We start from the raw sequence: 20,453 nt of genomic DNA on the forward strand, positions 1-20,453 counted from the left end.
TTTTTTCCTCCTAGGGGCCAATCACGTGACCCCTATAATAACAGGAGACGCCAGCTTTGTGTGCTCCCACTTTTCCGAGCGGTCAACTGTGGAGCCACACATATGAGCACTCGTGAGTGGAGCAGAGGGATTTCCTTCGGACATTTCAATCAATCGAAGCGCGGACGTAAGCGACGCGGATGGAGCAGCAGCAACAGCAGCAGCAGCAGCAACGCTCGCGAGAACTCGCGCGCCGCCACCAGTAGCGCGCACGGTCGCTACTCGCTCGGTCGCGTCCGCGGTGTTGCTGTTGGCCAACTTTTGCGCGTCTCTTACCTTACCTGGCCGTCCCGTCGCATCCTCATCGTCATCTTCCTCGCAGGGCGGGAGGCTTTGCATGTGGAAGCGGCAGACGGCCGAGTGAGCTGCAGCCGGTTGACAGTTCCAACCAATTCTTCCAAAAAAAAAAATACAAATAAAAAGTGTCCGATGTCCGCGCACAGGATGATGTTCATCGGACTCCTTCTTCAGGTCTTCTCACACGGTAAGCATCTTTTTCTAGTGGTATTGAAATGGCAAATGTTATTTGACTTCAATTAGTTGTCAATTAAAAATAAAGTTTATGATTGTGAATCTATCTATCTATCTATCTATCTATATGGCAACACGTAAAAAAAATCAATGGAAGCAAATTAGGAAATCTGACTACTGTAGAGTACTAACACTGCAATAGTGTGTACACTGTGAGTGCTTTTATGACGAGAGTAATTAAGAACTGCTGCTATCTGCATTCTTGTAAATGCATCATGTGAATGCGGTTGGTGAAAAATGCTTTTAATGGGGGTGAGGTATAGGGGGAGGGAAATTATTTACCAGGAGTGAAATTGACCGTCTGGCACATGTAAACACAATTGGGCAAGAAAAATGAAGCCTGTTTAATCACATCTAGCCGCGTTATTTATCTGTATTGCACCTGATATATGCACTTCGGCAGCCCAGGTTGGAGTGGACCCTTTCGCCTGACAAAATGATCCCATTAAGTCCATTTGCAATTAATTTCCCAGGCAGCGGAGTTTACATGTGGATGACATCATGGGTCGGCTCTTTCTTTCTTTTTTTTTTTTTTTTTTTTTTTTTTTTTTTTTTTTTTTTTTTTTTTTTTTTTTCAAAAAAAAAAAAAAAAAAACACACACACACACACAAAAATGACCATGTATAGTAAGGCGTTTTATTTAAAAAAAAATCACACACAAAAAAAACGACCATGTATAGTAAGGCGTTTTATTTTTTTTTAATAACGATCATGTATAGTAAGGCGTTTTATTTAAAAAAAAACCACACACACAAAAAAACGACCATGTATAGTAAGCCGTTTTTTTTTTTAATAACGACCATGTATAGTAAGGCGTTTTATTTTTTAAAAAACAACAAAAAAAAACAAAAACAAAAAAAACGACCATGTATAGTAAGGCGTTTTATTATTTTTTTTTTTTTTTTTTTTTTTTTTTTTTTTTTTTTTTTTTTTTTTTTTTCTTTTTTTGAAGAGCTCAGAATTGTTCATTCGGTAGTCTTACCGATTCAACGTCTTGTCATCATTGCTCTTTTCCTTTTTTTTTTTTTTTTTTTTTTTTTTTTTTTTTTTTTTTTGTGTGTGTGTATGTGTGCGTGCGTTTGCGTGCGTGCGTTTGCGTGCGTGCGTGCGTTTGCGTGTGTGCGTTTGCGTGCGTTTGCGTGCGTGCGTGCAAATACGTATAAATTTATACTCATTCATTCACCTAAAACCTTATAAATATCCCATTACCCTTCGCCTTAACCAGGTACTTCAGAATCTTGCCAGAGTCGTGAGATTTAAATGGTCAGGAGACCAGAGAAAAGGTCAGAAAAAAAAAGAAATAAAGAGAAAAGAAAGGTAAATCAAAGTGACATCCAGCACCGACCAAACACTTCCTGCCTTCCCCATGATTACAAAATCAAAGTCTTACGCCAACCCCGGAAGCCTCTAAATTCCAGCAAATTTAGCGAGATCTCAAGAGCCCAGAGGAAAAACTAAAGAGAGGAAGGAGGGAAGGATCGATAAGGCAGAGTGAGATCAATAGAAGCCAGTACATCCAATCCATCAAAGTGAAGTCCAGCACCAACAAGACCCCTCCTGCGTGGTTACAAAACCGGAGTCTTATGCCAACCCCAGAAACCTCATACTTCTAATAAATTAAGATCTCAAGTGACCAGAGGAAAAACTAAAGAGAGGAAGGAGGGAAGGATAGGCTCTTTCTTTCTTTGGATGTGATCCAAAAGGGGATGATGTTGGGGTGGGGGGGGGGTTCATCCAGTCCATATTGATTGGACTGTCCCACATCATGGAGACATCTCACTTATCTGGTGTTCCCCTTTACGAGGAGGCTTTTCTTCCCATTAGCACACATGTAAATCAACGACATGGTACATAACATGTGCATTAGATGCTGATTGCCGCGAGGGTTTGATATGATGTCAGAAATTTGCAGGATTCGCCACTTAATGGCAGTAAAATAAGAGAGCGCTTTATGACGCGTCATCAACTGGCGCACTTGGCTTGATTAAAGCGGACAATATACTTCCAGGATGAAATGTAATTTAAAACGTGATATACAAACGTATATTTTGGATGATCTTGTGCTGAAAAATCCAAATTTGAATCATCAAGTCGGTAAAAATTGTCATGGCTGGAAAGCAGCCCTCCAGTGGAGCATAAATGCTTGTTGATCTGCAATATTCACATTAAAAAAAATGATGTTATTTTGCTTTATGGGTCTTCTTCATTGCTCAAGGCGAGCAGACTCATTAATTTGATGAGGTTGTGCGCGCGCGTGTGTTGTCCTCAGGCTGCGCATCCGCATATCGTCTTCTGAAAGTGCGCAAATTGATCTGGTAATGTGACTTTATTGACCAGATGATCAGTTATCAGGTTTTGGGATAATGATGCTAAAGAAGTCATTTGTGACTTTTTCTAGAACTTTTATCCTGCGTGTGGGAAACTTTCACACACCAAAAGTTTATGATTGAATTTCTATTATGTTTGACAGTGATAAATTCCCACCAAATGTGTGTCAGTCTAAAAGCATGGCAGACATTTAAATATTTGTTAACATTTTTGACAAAATTCTAAAGCAGTCTGAATCAGAGTGCTATGATTACTGCTTACCTTTTTTTTTTTTTTTTTTTAAACCGATGCCAGTACAATTACTCAACTCTTGAGTCATACCAAGTACCGATACCACTAATGCTTTTGATACATAACCCCCCCCCCCAAAAAAAAAAAACTATGACAGATACATTTAAAGAAAGTATCATCAAATCTAATGTGATGCTTTTTAATGCAACTTTTTTTTTTATGCCACTTAAAACTAACTTAATGCCCACGTTGTACTGCATATAAACATCAACGCACACATACAGCACACTTACACAGATGCATAAGTACACATATATACTGTTTATATATTAGGGATGTCGGTTCATTACATTTATTGATAATTAATCACATGATTTCCAAAGTTAACCTGCGGTTATCCGTAAAATAGTCACACGTTATATCTGTTCTTATTCTTAATGTGCAATAAAATATCTTTTTCAAGTTTTTCATACTCATTATAACATAAAAGTAGACAGTACGGTAACCAAATAAACATGCTTGTATCTTTTAGTTTATTTATGCAGTAAGTAATTCATAATGTTACAGTTAACTTCACTTGTAGATTTGTGTTGAGGTAATTATTATTTTTTGCCACTAGGTGGCATTAGTGTTTCATGTTGGACATTGGGGACAGGAACGCTACATTTTTCTTTTCAAATTCATAGCAATTGGTATTTGGAGCATGAAGTAACTTGTGGACTATAGGGCTTTTTTTTTTATTGTAAATTTATTCATATATATTGACTTATATTTACATTGTACATTAAATAAAGGCTGAAGATCAATTTTAATAATTTTTTTTTAACAATTTTAATTTTAATACATTTGAATGCCTTTCCACATTGTATAATTCTAATGTTTCGTAACACCTTAATTTTAGAAAAATCAATTTAAACGTTTTTAATGACCCACGGGTAACTCAATATAGAGTTTTCCCCTTAAAATGGCATGAAAATAATGACAATTTTCTCTTCTTCTAAAACCGTAGGCCACAAAACAGCTACCTTGAAATTAGGCCTGGTATCAGCCCAGAATCGAAACCTGGTATCAGTCCTCGCTCATCAGTAGTTTAAGTGTAAAATGCCATATAATGATTGTCTATTGTGTCTCTTTCAACTGTGATCTCTTTCAACCTAAATGCAAATTGTCAGCGATAGACTTTCATGCCGACTTAAAAAAAGAAACCATCTGATTTAAAATTTCCTTCACAGGTATTAGAGAAAACAGTAGAAGAGATGGAGCGGGGAAATCACATTTCATGCAATGTTATTTTTAGATTTGAATACATTTGGCCGTGTACAACTCTGTCACCTTAACAATGGCAGCGTGGCGCTTTAGAGGAAGCCTTTCCCAAAAAATGTCTGTCACCGCTGACAAGCCACAGAGCCGCGGGCGAAAGCTCGCCAAAGTCGTCATTAAAGTGTCTATTCAAGATCGAAGCAGGAGGAGGAGGAGGAGGAGGATCGCACCTGTCTGTACACAGCAGATGCAGCCTTTGCTTTCTGCCCTATGGAAAAACAAAACAAAAAAAACACGCCATTCCAATTTTGCAAATGCAGCAAGCCTGTTGTTCTATGCAACAAGGAAAACACAATTTTATATGCACTCACAACTGCTCACCCGCTGTGTATTGTTTGCACAAATTATGTTTTCTTGTTGTCATAAATGAAAAGATGTGTTTGAATCAAATCCGTTGGAAGCCAGTCATTGTTAAATAACATTAAAGCCGACTTTGACCCCTGAACTGCAAAGCCCTTGTGGAATTATTCACATGACCTGAGGTGTGAGATGGACTGTGGCTATTTTGGTTCTTCATTTAGTGGACGTTGATTGTGGTCTAACACCGCTCTCAAGAATTTCCCAGAGCTCATTTCTGTCTGCTGTAAAATCATATACACTGCTCAAGTCGTTTTTATTTGTGAGCATTTTACTTCTTTACCTTTCCAACAAGGCCGCCCACTGTTCTCGGTGTACTCTCCTTGTCTGTTTCCAAAGTGCGGGCCGGCAACTCGGTTGTGTTTTGGCCGACTGCACACCAAGATTGAACTGGCATCACGCCCACTGGACATCACCAAGATGAGAGAAAATAAAAGGATGGCTCATCATTTCAAGCATCTGATGTCGTAAAAAGATCATTTGGATTATAGTGCTTGTATCGAGAAAACGAAATTGCCAAACGCAACTTTGTGGATGACGGGGGATTTAATTGAACCGTCACTGCTAAAGTGGTGTACAGAAACACCGACAATCGGGCCAAATTTGAGAATTTTACCTCCCTTGCGATCAAAGTCAGCTAAAACTACGTCGACATGACAAGAATATAATGAATAACTGCAAACGTTAAATCTGTTCAATATTTTCATTGTCACATCCTTTTGTGCGTAGCTAACGCACGCTCACAGACTTTGTGATTGTGACATGAAACAGAATGAAGGACAATTTAGGAAGCAACCTGAAACTCAAATGGAAGAGCAACTTCTTGTGCTGTTAATGTGTCTTACAAGTCCTTTATCACAATAGAAATGAAAAGAAGTCGAGCTGCCTTACAACCTCAATTTAGCTACCAGATAAGCTAACAGCTAGCTTCCTGTAATTCTTCTTCTGATACTACTTTTATTACGACAACTACATTTACTTCTACTACTACTTTCACTTCAACCATTACTTCTACTACTACTACTACTACTACCAATATGGCTATGACTTATTCTTCTACTACTAGTATGAGGATGACGACGACTACTACTACGTCTTCGTTTTTTTCTTCTTTAATTTTTCTGGCAGTGTAGATGTTACTTGGCGTGTCACTGCCATCCTCAGAGATTATGGTTCAGTTACTACGTAATTTAAAATCCCTTCGTACCCATAGATGATTGCAGTGAATAAAAACGGATTATTTGGATGGTGTCAACACTTCTGGTTCATGATTGGATCCTAGCTAATCAATCACAATTGCAAGTTGATTTGTTTGTGTTAAAATGTTCATATAAGGTTGGTATGTTTACAATACGTTACAGCCAAACTATCCTGGCGTCCACTATAACAAATAAAAACATGAGATAAGTCGAAATTTTTCCCATGTCGTGCTTATGTGGGGGGAAAAAAAAAAAAAAAAAAAAAAAAAAAAGAGAGTCAAAACCAGCAAACTTTTTTTTTTTTTTTTTTGCACAGCATTACAAATGCGGATCTGAAGGGGTTACAGCAGGAAAAACAAAACCTTCATCCCTCTTTAATTCCTCGACGTTAGCTCAGAATCATGTAAAAACGGCAAAACTGCCTTTATTATCAACTGTGGGGTTCTCATTATTCAGGCCAAAAATACATTTTGAGAAAACGAGTAACTCCAAGCACCGACAACTTTTTATTCAAAAGAAAAATCCCTTTCTTATGACTTTTCTTCTTCTTTGAATGTTACATTAGTGTGTTTTTTCTTGTGTGTTTGGTATTACAACAGATTTGCGTGGGGTGGTGCGCTGTGTTGGTCATCTAGACTAGAGCAAGTTTCTCAACTGTTGTACTCTGGGACCCGCATTTGCCTATTGTTGCCAAGTTATGAGTTGGTTTTTATATACATTAACAACAGGAAAGAAAGTATATTGTTAAAAACAGATCAAATATTCTTTGAAAACATATGTACAGTCGACTGCACAGCTATGGGGGTAGCACATAAACGATGGAGGGTGGGGCAGTCTACACAGCACAAATGTACTTCCGCCATATCGAGACTCTAGTGCACCACTGCCACATTGTATTTAAAGGAATGGGAGGAGCCGTTTTGATTGCCGTGACTGAAGTCGGCTGTAAGCGCTGCCACAGTGGCGCGATCCACCAGCCTCCACTCCTCTGAAAAATTACCAATATCTGGTCAAACCCACCTCGATGCAGATACGGCATGAGAAAAATAAACAAAAGAAATGCTTGCGACACTAAGCAGCTATTAATTTAGCATGAGCTTAATGTGACGTTTTGCTCCCCAAAACATATAAATACGTTCTATTTTAAATGTTACCATGCTCCCAAAGACGTATTTATATGTTGTTGTTTTTTAATTTATTAATTTTTTTATGCTAGAGCATACAGAAGGCTTTGGATGCAGCCTCTGAACTGATGAGAACGGTTGAAGCAATGGTAGTTATTACAAGAACGGCCAGCAGATGGCAGCAGAGTATAAGAGATCAACGAGGGCCATGTTGCAACAAGCTGTTTTCCCCTACAGTTTTAACAGATTTGAGAATAATGGTGAAACGTAGCTACATTCTAATGCTGATTGCTGCAAAACGGAAACAGATAGAAATGCAAAGTCAAGTCAAGATCTTTATTTATGTAGCGCTCTCAAATAGCCTTTGCTGTAGTCAAAATCCAGTAAAATGGCTGCTTCAGTGAAAATGGCTTCAAGTAAATGAGTTAATGTTAATTTACACAGATTACACTTTGTTGACAACCAAGAATGTTAAAATAAAAAAAAAAATGTATGTGAATCACAAGGATGATGATGAAGACAGTTTGACCCTGGAATGCCAAGGTACTATGTTGGAGTGAGTTGAGGACCTTCATTAGTAGCTCTTTGTCCCCATCCCCTGGCATCTAATGCAACCATTAACTTTTTAGATGTTTGCATTCATGGCTTGGAGTGGCTTACAAATGATTTTTTTTTACAAAAATGTACTTGGAGTTGAGTGTATTTGCACATGTGGCAAAGACTCTCTCCGTCATACAAAGTCACTATGCTGAGATAAATTATTACTATATGGTTCTTTGACACCATTTGCTACCTTTGGCACAATCCTGTGACATAATAGGGACAAAAAAAAAAAAAGAAGAGTTTTGCAGTGAATAGCTGAGGATTGATTCGGAACAAAGGACCGATGTTTGTGGCCCAAAGCACTTTGCATTTTGATTGCAAGTTTCCCCACATTGATGCAATTTGCCAAACAGGAAATCTCCGTCACTGCCAAGAAACCATATGGCACATCACAGTTTGGCGCTGTGAAGGAGCCTGAAATATTGACAAAGCTGCGGGAGAAAACGGCGAGCGCTTGATGTGACACCTGAGGCAGGCTGCTGTAGGCCAGACGAGTGATGAGGTGGCGTCGCATTCCAGGGTTACAGTTCATCAAAACAAGACATTGGATGCATGTAGTGCGCTCTCGTGAGGCAATTGTTGATTCTGAGAGCGGTCTGCCGCTGCCGCTCGCGAGGCCGCTCCACTCCGCTCGTCGTGTCTCTGCTGGAGCTGTCTCTGTGGGCTATGTGCATGAAAACTGATTAGAGCGAGTGCAACTGTGCTCTACCTCTCAAAGATCCACTCGCTCAGAAATACAATTTTCTTTGCTCGCACAAATTGAGGACTAAATAGCAAATAATTTCTCTATAGATAAGGACTTAAAAAAAAAAAAAGATGAACTACGTCTGCAGGCTGCCGAGGGCTCTCAACACTATTGCTGCACATTTAAGTGCAATTATATGAATAAGGGCGTCATCATTTTATAAATGTGCATTACGAAACTATATTATTATCCGGCAAAAATGTGCTGCTGCTAAGGACTCTTAAATCAAAATCCTTTCCATGTCTCTGGACTATTAAGAACAAGATTATCAATGATTATCTGGATGCACACATGAACTGTGACAAAAGATGGGCGAGTACAGATATCAGGTCTTTTACCATTTATTTACCATTTATTTCAAGTTATCAGTCCTCGCATTAGTGCCCGATACCAGTATTGCTCGCCCTCTTGTGGCCGTTTTATGATCAAGACCTAGAAATGTGACGAATAGAAAATCGCAATTCGTTACGTGCAATTATATTTAAAAAAAAAATAGTGTTGTCAAAGTTAAAGTATTAACTATGTGATTAATCACAAAAACATTATCGCATTAATCATGTAAATGCAGATTAATCACACTATTAATTTTGACCACAGATGATCCTTTAGCTTGACAGCGGTTGGCTAAGTTACAACATGCATTGAAGTAAAGCATTTAATAAATGTTTGCGTATGACATGCAGAATATTTGTTTATGTCAAACTATCGGGGTTATTTTTTTCCCCATTTTAATTTATGCAAGTAGTTAACTGATGAGAAAAAGAGGAGGATGAGTTTGCAGTGGATCAAAAATGTTGAAGACGTCCTCATAATATTAAATGTCGAAATAATTAACACATAACAGGTGCTCGAAAAATTTGGCAGGCAATTTTTTTTTTTTGATAAAAAACGTTTTTAATTAAGTAATTAATATAATAATAATAATATATAGGTCTTTCTTTAGTAAAATTAGCTGTCATTGTTTTGTTTTGTTTTGGGGTTTTTTTGGTGGTGGGGATTTTATGTGTCACAAGTACTTGTGGAGAAAAAAAAAGTATCGGACTTCGCTAATTTTGCCAAAGACGAATTTAACAGCTTAGCTTAAAAACAATACTGAAAACAGTCGTCGGCAAAAACAAAGTACACGCCCATACATCTTCGGTAATTATTTGAGGGCGTGCATGAGTGCTGTACATCCTAACCAGTACATAATGGAACACAGCGCTGTTGTAGCATTTTGTTTAGCACTTCCTTTCCCTCAAGCGGAGACGCATTAATCATTAAAATTTTATACCGGCGTATACGCCAATGGAGGGGATTCAAAGTAGACCTGGGATGACAAGCAATTTTTTTTTTCCCCAACTACTGCTCTGGCCTGCATTTTTAGCGGTCCATGTAAACCAGGATTTTACAACATTATTATCTGTTTGCGAACCTTTTAAATATGCAAAGAAAACATCTTCCAGAATTTACTCGATCAGTGTTGATGCACCCTTAGAATCCCAATAAGCGCAATCTAATTCATACTTTCTATCGAAAGAACATCTAAACTGAAGAATGTGGAGGCCATTAGGACACTCATGCAAATGAACATGATGGTGATACTCAGCAGCATAGCCGGCAGACTTTATCGTCAATGGTGTCATACTGGTTGTGGTGGTGGGGTCAGCGGACAAAAGTGGACACGGTCGCTGACGGATGGTGATCACATGATTGGACACCCCCCAAGATGAGATTGCTTGTTCCTGGCAGATGGGTCAATTTCAGTATCTATGGCTTTGACCTAATTGTCTCCAAAATCAATTTGGCCACAATGTCCTTCTCTCAGGTGTTATGTTAGAGGGCAGTCAGGCAATCCGCAGCATTAAGAACCTCATTACATCCTCCTCTGTACACTGGGCCCACGCGGGGGCCTTTGTTCTGTCAAGGCTGACGGCTCAAAACATCAAGGGAAAGCCAACAAAGGCAGACTCTCAAGCAGTCTGGGTGATAGCCAAAGTTCTTTTTATTTTTTATTTTTGCTTTAAGGCCAATTATAACAATATACATATATATTTAGAGCATGGAAGCCAACTAGGCAAAAATATCAAATAGGAATGTGCAAACTCCGGTGTCTTAAACTAATAAGTAAAACTTTTGTCAAATAAATTAAGTCACATCTGTAAATAACTTTATTTACACTCATGAAACAGCACAAGTTCAAAGCGGAACTCTTGTAGGCTGAAATGTAGACATTTTTAGGCAGATGCCATTTTTAGTCGGTAAGTGAAAAGTATATATAAATGCCAGATGTGTTCGGTCTCTTCTGACTGCGAGTCTGAGCTGTTGATTCCTCCGTTGTTTCTTCCGTGCTTCAGCAAATGCCTCACTTTAAAAACGTCGCTCTTGTGCGGGGCCACAGAGGAAGTCACGTGACTGCTCGGCTCCATTTGATTGCTGAAATGGAGTCAAACATCACGAGTGGTTACGTTGGCGTGGTGAACGGATAGATTGCTGATATAACAAAAATTAAAGTAGCTAGCGGAAGGTCGCTCGATAAAGCAGAGCAGAAGCATTTTAACATTAGCATTAGCATAGCATAGAAACATTAACATTTCTTGACAAAAATACTCAATAACATGTATTAAAACTAAACAGACAAGTACGGTTTATCCCAAAAGTTATTTAAATAAATTTAATGGAGTATGCCGAGCACATTACTTACCGCCTCTGGAGAAATCACTTAGCTCTACAGCCTTGAGGCCTTTTCACAGCGCACCCCAGTTCGTTCAAGCTTGCCCATATTTGGAAGTGCTTGCATAGAACCAAATTGATCATGCTTGTTGGTCTGTTGCTACTAGCACTTTGAAATCACTCCGCCAGTCCCGCTCCGCCTTCTGACGTCACCGCACATAAATGGAGAGCTGGTTCGACAACGGAATATTACTAAGTGCAGTGTGAAAAGGCCTTTAAAGCGAGAAACTCAATAGTTGTGCTCATAACGACTTTACTGTCATGACAATTTTCACTTTGTATATTTTCAGTGTGGACCCGATACCCTTTCGTAGCAGGTGTCATTCGGTACGACCACTCAATCTAACAAGATCCAATTATCCAATTATAATTCTCGCTCGTGACTGACTGACGCTGTCACTATCATAGTTAAAAATAAATTGCGTTTGTAGTTTGCACTGGTGTACGACTCCTCTGCATCATAACGAGAGTAGTTTGTAATTATTCTGAAAATGTGGACTCGAAATGACACAGGGAGAAAATCAGATGAGCTTTTATGATAAAAACACAAGTTTAGATTCAGCTTGTGTGAGGATGCCCAACGGCAGTCACTGCAGTCTTCCTGGCTAAGCATATGTTTAATTTTAAAAGATGTTGGAGGACAATGAGCTGATTGGTGGAGAAAGTGGCAAGAAAGGGCTGCATCAGCAAGGACTAACACCAGCCTTAATTATGGCTGATTAACCAACTGTGTCCTTCTTAAGGAAACAACTCTGTCCAGGGGCGAGTGCATCGCACAAGCCAGAATACACAATTAATTCATTCGTTAATTCACTCGCGGCTCTTAACACAAAGTGAAAAGCCTTCACACACTCCAAAAGTGATGGTGCCATGTTTTAATCCTTAATACCACGGGGAGTAAATGCATTTTAATTGTTGGAATGACATGGAGGTCAGTCATACGGTGATTGGAGAGACTACTAGACTTATCCGTCGTTTGCCATCTGCTCAACATAATTTTTTTTTCACGATATGTCTTTTAATTTACTGTGTTGAATGACATCCAAAAAAAGAGTTTTGGCAGGAAAATGGTCGTTACACGTTGTGGGCGTGCCTCTTTGCTGCTTTCCAGTGTGGCCTTTTTGCTGTGCAGGTCAATCGCTGTCCTTACATTAACATTCCATTAACTGTACAGTAATGTGAGTACTTCAATTTAATTTGTATGATAATCCATGAAGTGAGTCGTCTTATTTGCACAAAATGCTGGACATAATATGTAACATGGTTGGCCTCACTTTTATATACAGGAGGTTTCATTTTATACAATACACATCATTATATGCATGTGATTATAACATAATAGGAGCATATTATCAACATACGTACTACATAGCATACAACCACAATAATAAATCATGAAAATGGTACAAGCATAGTTTTATTCTGTAAAACAAGCCATTTTGATTGTGCATGTTCTATTTCCTTATCATAGTGAACATTTTGCACATTATTATTATTATTATTATTATTGTGATCATTATTATTATTATTATTATTATTATATGTTTGTTCAGCCTGTCATTTTAAAATGTAAACTGATACTAAAGCCTTCAGAAATTTGAAAAGTATTTGTTGAAGAGCAGACAAGTTAATGGCTGGCATGTGCTCATGAAAAACTATCATTAGTCAAAAATGTCCATCCTGTCACTGTCCAATCTGTCAGCAAGCTCATATATTTGTATTTTGCTGCACATTGCTTATTGCTTGAAAGAACATACTACAACCACAATAATAAATCATGAAAAAGTAGTACAAACATGGTTTTATCATCATTCGATTAAAGAAGTTATTTCGATTATGTATATTCTATTTTCAATATCATTTTGAACATTTCACGTCCTTAAAAATTCTGTCCACCCTATCATTATGTGGTAACTACACCTTTAAGAAACTCTCATCATTTCAGTGACATTGCTACCATGATTTTGTTTTCTTGAATTGAGCTGAAACTGTGGCTAATTGCAGAGTACATATTTTGACTTGTGGTTCTTGTTTTTTTTCCACCCTGTCATATTGAAATGTAAACTTATACTAAAGATTTTATAAACGTGAAATGTTTGTTGAAGAGCAGAGAAGTTAATGGCTGACATGTGTTCATGAAAAACTAACATTAGCCAAAAATGTCCATCCTGTCATTGTCCATCCTGTCAGCAAGAACATTTTGTTGCACATTGCTTAGCTATTGCTTAAAATAGCATACCACATCAACGTGAATAAATCATGAAAATCATGAAAAAGTAGTGCAAACATGGTTTTATCATCATTTGATAAAACAAGTTATTCTGATTATGTATAATCTATTTTCATTATCATATTGAACATTTCGCATGCCCCGAAAATATCTGTCCACCCTGTCATTATGTGATAACTGCTCCTTTAAGAAACTCTCTGATGATTTCAGTGATGCTGCTACCATGATTTTGTTGTCTTCAATTGAGCTGAAACTGTGGATAGTTTCAGAGTACATATTTCAACTTGTGGTTTGTATTTTTTCTCATTATATTATGTGTGTATCCACCATCTTATTGAAGTGTAAATTGAGACAAAAACCTTTCAAAAATGTGAAAAGTATTTGTTGAAGAGCAGACAAGTTAATGGCTGGCATGTCTTCCTGAAAAATTAAAATGTCCACCCTGTCATTGTCCTGTCAGCTAACTTATATATGTTGCTGCACATTGCTTGTACTTAAAATGTGTACATTTGTATGTGAATATAATGTTCACTGGGAAATCTCTTCATTTGTTTTCGCTGGTGAAATGGGAACGTCTCAAATGCACCTTAAGCAGGTGCACCTAATATTGTGTCCGGTGAGTGCCTTTGGCCCTTCCGTCGCCTCCTCACTGCTGTGACTTCCATGCAGGAATTTCTTTCCGTCACACTCCCCGTCTCCCAGCAGAATTCCCACTCCTTTCGCCACACTCTCCTCTCATCTCCAATTACTGGCCGGCAGCGTGGACGGTCGGCCATCCGTCCCACGCCTTTGAATGGCTAGAAGATAAATTGGCCACAGCCAATCACTTCCTTGTGAACGTTGGCGTGTGGTCTCTCATGAACGGTGCGAACTTTCATCATCTTTTCCTGCACACACCGTATTAATCACCCCAGTGAGAAATCAATAGAGTGTGTTATGGCGCACATATCACCATAATTCATCCCCAGTTCTTCTTCACTCCACTGTTGCCTCCAGACTTAAGAGATCTTTAGTTAATCAATGAGCACAACTCAGTACTATGTGATGCTTTTATATATATCAGACATACTCCATGTTTTTATAGATTTAACAGCTCCGTATGAGATGTAATGATCTCGGAATCCAAACCATTTGGATAAGATAAGCATTCCTTTTTACGAGCCGATGATCGTTTCCCCGCCTTGGCCTGTGGAGTCGCGGCAGGAGCTGCGGCAGGTTTCCTGCAGCGGCAATAAAGCGTAGCCTCTGTTTATGATATATTTCATGCGTGAGTGCGACGTGGACCTCATGTGGCGTCTGAGATTACCAAATAGGCGGCAGCCGAACGGGTTGGCAGCTGCGCTTTGCCCCGCCAGTCGCCAGCAGCTTAATCAAAGTGTGTGACCGATCTAAACACAATGCCGTGTATTTGAGTGCGGGCGCGTGTAATCTATATGTTAATGTACGTGAGCTCGCATGCACGTGCAAACAAACGGATCTGTGTTAATAGATCTTTCTTTGTGGTTTGTTGAAAAATACATTTGTTTCTTTCACTTTAGACATGATACATCCCAATGTACAGTTTTTCCAAACTTGGGCCCATAATGTGTCGTAGGGTCAATTATTATTGGTTTGACGATTGTCAGAGCAAACATTAATTCATGACTCTGGATTTTTTTTATTCGTCTTCTTGGGACGATGTTCATAAAAATATGTAATCAGCGTTAATGACACCAAAGTGAAAAAACTTAGTAATGCTTGCTTTTAGAGTTACGTTATTTATATTTTTATAAATTGTGTCTTTGTTTTAAACTGAATTATTTATTCCTTTCAGAGAGGTGAAGATGTAAAGGCTTTTTGCATTAGTTGTTTACAGTGGACTTGCAATCCTTTCAAATATTTGTTGCTGCTTGATTGAAACACATCTTACAAAAAAAAAAAAAAAAAAAAAAAAAAATCAGTGGGAATGTTATTGACTCCAGGGTGCACACCGCCTCCAGTCCAATGACAGCTGGATAGGTTCAAGCTCATTTGTGGCCCGAGTGAAGAAGGAAGGAAGGAAAGAACGATGGATGGATGGATGGATGGATGGATGGATGGATGGATGGATGGATGGATGTTGACTAAAACCACCACAATGACGAAATTATTTGGTTTTAAAGTGGAAGTCAACCATAAACATTTCTTGACAATAATGTTATATGTAATTTCACTCGTCTAAACATGGCATTCTGATTAATATTACATTTTTGGAATATGAGGTATGAAGCAAAATCCAGCCGTTTTTATCCATCTCAGGGGGCGGCCATTTTGCGACTTAAGATGACATCACAGTTGCTCAGGGCTCAGGCAACAGCCAATCACCTGTTTTCTGAAGTTGAGCTATGATTACCTGAGACCTGAGAAACTATGATGTCATTTTCACTTGAAAGCAAGTGGCAAAATGGCCGCCTTCTGGATAAAAACTGCTGGATTTTGCTGCTTAACTCATATTCCACTAACACAATATTAACCAAAAGACTGTATTTAGACTAGTGGGGCTGCACAGAACATATTAGTGTCAAGGCATTTTTGAGGGGGTTGACTTCCTCTTTAAATTTGTGATAAATGCCTGCTTGGAGTTACACTGTCATCCACCCTCATGGATTATCCTTTTAACATGCCCCACAAGCTTTGAATGAGGTGAGGTCAGGGGTTGATGACGTTGCATGTGAATTTTCTTCCCTTGCAAGGCACTGTTTTTCTCACGTTTACATATTTTACTCCTTGCTAACATTGCCTTGTTAGATGGTGTCTATCCACCAACCATCCAGAATTACACCAATTTAAACCTCCTAAAGTAGCACAGAATTCACCAGAGAATACAACAGCTTGAAAGTTAGTCTTTTTTTGTGTACTTTTGAGCCCCTTGCAAACATTTCTCCTTGTGAGCAACTATACGTGACTACAAACATTAGATTTTTTTTCAGATTCTACAGCCATTGGTGTGTTTTTGCTTAATTCTGCACTAATTCCCATGTGCGCTGTGGCAAATTGACTATATTTTGGAAACGTTTTTGCAGGTTGTTGAAGTGCAAAGCGAAAGATTGGGCATGTGGCATCTGAGAGTTGGCTGTGCGACAACATCCTTTTTGACGCAGGCCAATGTTCTGCCGTATGAATGCGACACTATTCAGCAAGTGACACAAATATGTATCTAATATGCACTCTTGGGAGTGACACGAGGATGGCTTCAGAACTGAAAGCGGAGGTGGAAACGATAAAAAGCCGTAGATTGGCGGATATTGTGTAATGCGAGTTGCGTGTTTCGAACCTGATAAGAACGTGCTCACGTTGCATTGCGGTGTCATAAGAGTTTAGCATAAAGCTTCTGTGTTTCTATATTAGCTGGCTGGTTATTTGGAAGCGGTCCAACACCTGGCATGGCCCCCCCGAATGTCAATCAACCCAATCAGCCCACCCGCTGCAGTATTTTATGGCCATATTGCGAATGAAGAACACTTGTGGGCTTTCAATTTAATCTTCCTTGTGGTTATTATCATGAGTAGTTCTCCGGTGTGTCCGCAGAGAACAATTCATTTGATCTGTTGTCTTAATTACAACCTATTTAGCCCAACAGCAAACAGTGGGACAATTAGGCCCGCAGCTAAGCACCTTTCGCAAAATCAACACATCACTGTCTCCATCAGGTAGCGCACCGGTGTCGGCCTCCTTGGACTGTTTGCTGGCAGAGCAGGGCTGCATCCAGGAGCAGTCCTGCATGGTCCTGTACCGCCTGTTGGAGTACTGCTCGGCAGAGGAGGCGGTTTCGCCGCTCGGTCCGGACGCTCGCACCGAGTGCCTGGAGGCTCAGAACTCCTTGCAGCGCCATCGCCCACTTCAAGTTTGCAAATGTCAGCGCGGATCTCGAAGGGAGGAACACTGCCTCAGGGTCTACTGGACTGTGAGGTTTGGAGGTGGGATTTAAGCTTTGTCATTTGTGTGTGTGTTGCTTACAGACCATGACAGTATGCACACCTGCATAATGTAACGAGATCCAGCACTAGAGCTGGATGAAAAAAATCTGCCTGTATAAACTCAAGTAAGCAAAGATTAACCGTAAACTTTCATAGATATATCAATTTAAATCAACGTTTAATGAGCCAAAGTACAAAATCTAGTGAGGGAAAAAAATCATGTCGCACCAAAAAAACAAACAAACTGTGACACTTGATTTTTCTTTTTCTTTTTTTTATTTTATTTTATTATTTTTTTTATTTTTTTTTTATATTGAACCACAAAAAACACACACACAAAAAACATGGAGGAGTGTCAAGGAAGACCGAACTGCACTCATGCTGTTTGATGACAAAGACTCTCCATGCTTCGCTTTTTAGCCAAAGGTACATTTATATTAGGGTGGGAATCTTTGACTGTCTCACGATATGATTCAGGATCGATTTTCAATTTTAAATGACTTGACTGACAATGATTTAGCTTCAATGTGCAAAAAAAAAAAAAAAAAAAAAAAAAAAAAACCTTCATTCTACTCCAGTATGCTTTCTTTACAAGACAGAATTACAAATTGAGACGTTAAGGTCTTTTGTTTTTTAGTATTAATAACATTTATTACATTTTGAATTCCGCAAAAACAGCATGTGGAACAGTTAGCTATCATTTTTATACCATTTATAGCATAAAATAAATAAATAAATAATTTTCTTGCACACCTATGTGCACATATTGGAAACGTGCATGTGATGATACACTGAAAATGTTTTTATTGAATTTACTCAACTTTCAAGCGGTGGCACAAAAAATTGTAAAATCATCTGCATCCAGATATATTTTTAGGTAGACATCTACTTAAAAATCTGATGAAACATCTGCTATACATCATAGTAGACTATACATCTACTTTTAAAAATGTATCTGATCCAGATGATTTTATTTATTTATTTATTTATTTTGCAACCACTTGACAAAATAAAATCAAGTAAATTCAACACATCTTTTTTTCATTGATAAGCAGTTACATCTGCGATTTAAATGGTGAATGCGTGCTGTTATATTACATTTTCATATAGTCTTGATGGTCTCTATAATTGCATCATGATAGTGGCAGTATTAGCAGTTTAAGTCAGGTAAGTCCCCACTGAAGGCCTCGCTAGCAAATGCACAGCCCACCACTGTCACGCATCATTTACTGAGAAATTGAGGAAAATGCAAAAAGATATTGCCGTGTCGCAAAAAAGAAAAAAAAAAAAAGAAAAAAATCCTGGATCTGCAACTTTACCTGGATCCAATGCCAAAATTGGATAAGCTCTTCTTTTGGCCTGTGGCCCATTACTCTAAACCGCAGAGCCTATGAAGCAGTAGTCTGATTGCAGGTTTGCTCAAAAACTGGATACGTAGCGTTTGTCCACTCTCATGTGCAATTAAAAGAAGACGTCACTTCTGTTTTTTAGCATATGATGAGTATGAAGTGTCTCCATATGAAGAACTGGAGTTCAGCCTGGTGAGAAACATCGAGATGTCTCACATGGCCTCCATCATGGCAGGTAGAGCTACTGATATAAAACAATGAATTTATTATTGAAGTTTCTTTCCTTGTAGTAATGATACACTCCTTTTCCCACCAGCTTCCTCTGTGTCCGTGGACGGCCACAATCAATGTCTCAAGGCGGCCCAGGACTGCGGCCTGTATGAGAAATGCGGCTCCCTGCGCTCCGAGTACGTGGTGGCGTGCACTAAGCGAGCGGCGGCCTCCGACAACAGTTGCAACCGTCAGAAATGCCACCGGGCCCTGCGGCGCTTCCTGGAGCGAGTCCCGGAGGAGTACAGCTTCGCCCTGCTCTTCTGCCCTTGTTCCGATACCCTGTGCGGGGAGCGCCGCAGGAAAACCATCGTTCCGTCGTGTTCCTATGAGGAGAACGCCAAGGGGGAGGAGCGGGTTGGCAAGCCCAACTGCCTCAGTCTGCAGAACTACTGCTCCAGGGACGAGCTGTGTAGGTGAGAACGGTTGCATGCTCATTACACAGCTGAGGACATTTTTAGAGGTGAATGTTACTGTCAGTCATTTGGCAGAATTGATGCAAAGAATGGTGGGTGTAAAAATTGTTGGGTCAAATATAACCCAATTTGGGTCCACTTTTTGGGCCAATTTGATCCAACTTTCTGGGTTGTTTGTATTAAAATGACCCAGAAAGTTGGGTAAAAGTGACCCAAGTATTGCAGATGTCTCACTTTTAGATCCAAATTGAGTTATTCTTGTTTTAATCCAAATAACCCAGAAATTGTGTCAAATTGACCCAAGTAGTAGATAAGTGACTTTTTGACCGAAATTGGGTTCAATTTGACCCAATTGTTTTTACAGTGTTTCTGAATTGTTGTGCATCATAATTATTTTAAAAAGCAAACTCATGAAACAGCCCTGGATCAAAATAATTGAAATAGTGACATGTGACCATGATCAACTTGACTAGACGTGGAGAAACTCGAGTAGACGTGGAGAAACGACTAGATGTGGAGAAACTTGACTAGACGAGGAGAAAATTGACTAGACGTAAACACTACCAACACAGCACACCTCAACAGGACAAGACAAGACAATGACCACACCACTGCTGACTAAATACAACACTAACGAGACTCTAACAAGACACACCTGGGAAACACAGCAGGTAGAGGGCACTAATTAGCAACGCATACTGGGAAGGGAAGATAACGCAGGTGGACAAGGTTAACAATAACAAGTCACGGGGAGAACTCAGGACAAAACACTACAAACACCTAAAACCAAACACAACCTAACAACCTAACACATGACATTCATAACCCTAAATTAACCCAATTTTGTTTCTTATGAAAACAACAAAATGACCCAAAGTTGGGTCAAATTGACCCAAATAGCAGGTTGGTCCAATTTTTGACCCATCATGTTCCAACTCTTAGCAACAAGGCTTGGTCCCTCACCCCTTATAAACAAGCTTTTCACTTTCATTGGGCAGCAGCAACAATGTGTCTGTTAGTGGGAGTGATGGAAAAGCAGTTATTTTACCCAGTAAAAGAAAAG

The 20,453-nt window shown here is 39.1% G+C and overlaps 2 protein-coding genes across 3 annotated transcripts in view; one reads left to right on the forward strand and one right to left on the reverse strand.

Annotated features, from left to right (window-relative positions):
- gfra3 (GDNF family receptor alpha 3) overlaps positions 1-20,453 on the forward strand; it is a 27,832-nt gene continuing 7,379 nt past the window's right edge. Inside the window, exons 1-4 of one of the 2 annotated variants that reach the window (XM_077505465.1) lie at positions 1-523; positions 17,089-17,355; positions 18,847-18,939; positions 19,021-19,390. In XM_077505465.1, coding sequence (XP_077361591.1) covers positions 103-523; positions 17,089-17,355; positions 18,847-18,939; positions 19,021-19,390 — 1,151 coding nt within the window. In that variant the 5' untranslated portion in view covers positions 1-102. The remainder of the gene's footprint in view (positions 524-17,088; positions 17,356-18,846; positions 18,940-19,020; positions 19,391-20,453) is intronic. The other variant, XM_077505464.1, reaches the window with a different exon arrangement.
- LOC144006566 (SCAN domain-containing protein 3-like) overlaps positions 17,928-20,453 on the reverse strand; it is a 15,847-nt gene continuing 13,321 nt past the window's right edge. Inside the window, exon 2 of the mRNA XM_077505466.1 lies at positions 17,928-19,382. The gene's annotated coding sequence lies outside the window, so the exon portion shown is untranslated. The remainder of the gene's footprint in view (positions 19,383-20,453) is intronic.

This window comes from Festucalex cinctus, chromosome 18 (genome assembly GCF_051991245.1).
Source record: "Festucalex cinctus isolate MCC-2025b chromosome 18, RoL_Fcin_1.0, whole genome shotgun sequence".
Classification (NCBI taxonomy): Eukaryota; Metazoa; Chordata; class Actinopteri; order Syngnathiformes; family Syngnathidae; genus Festucalex; species Festucalex cinctus.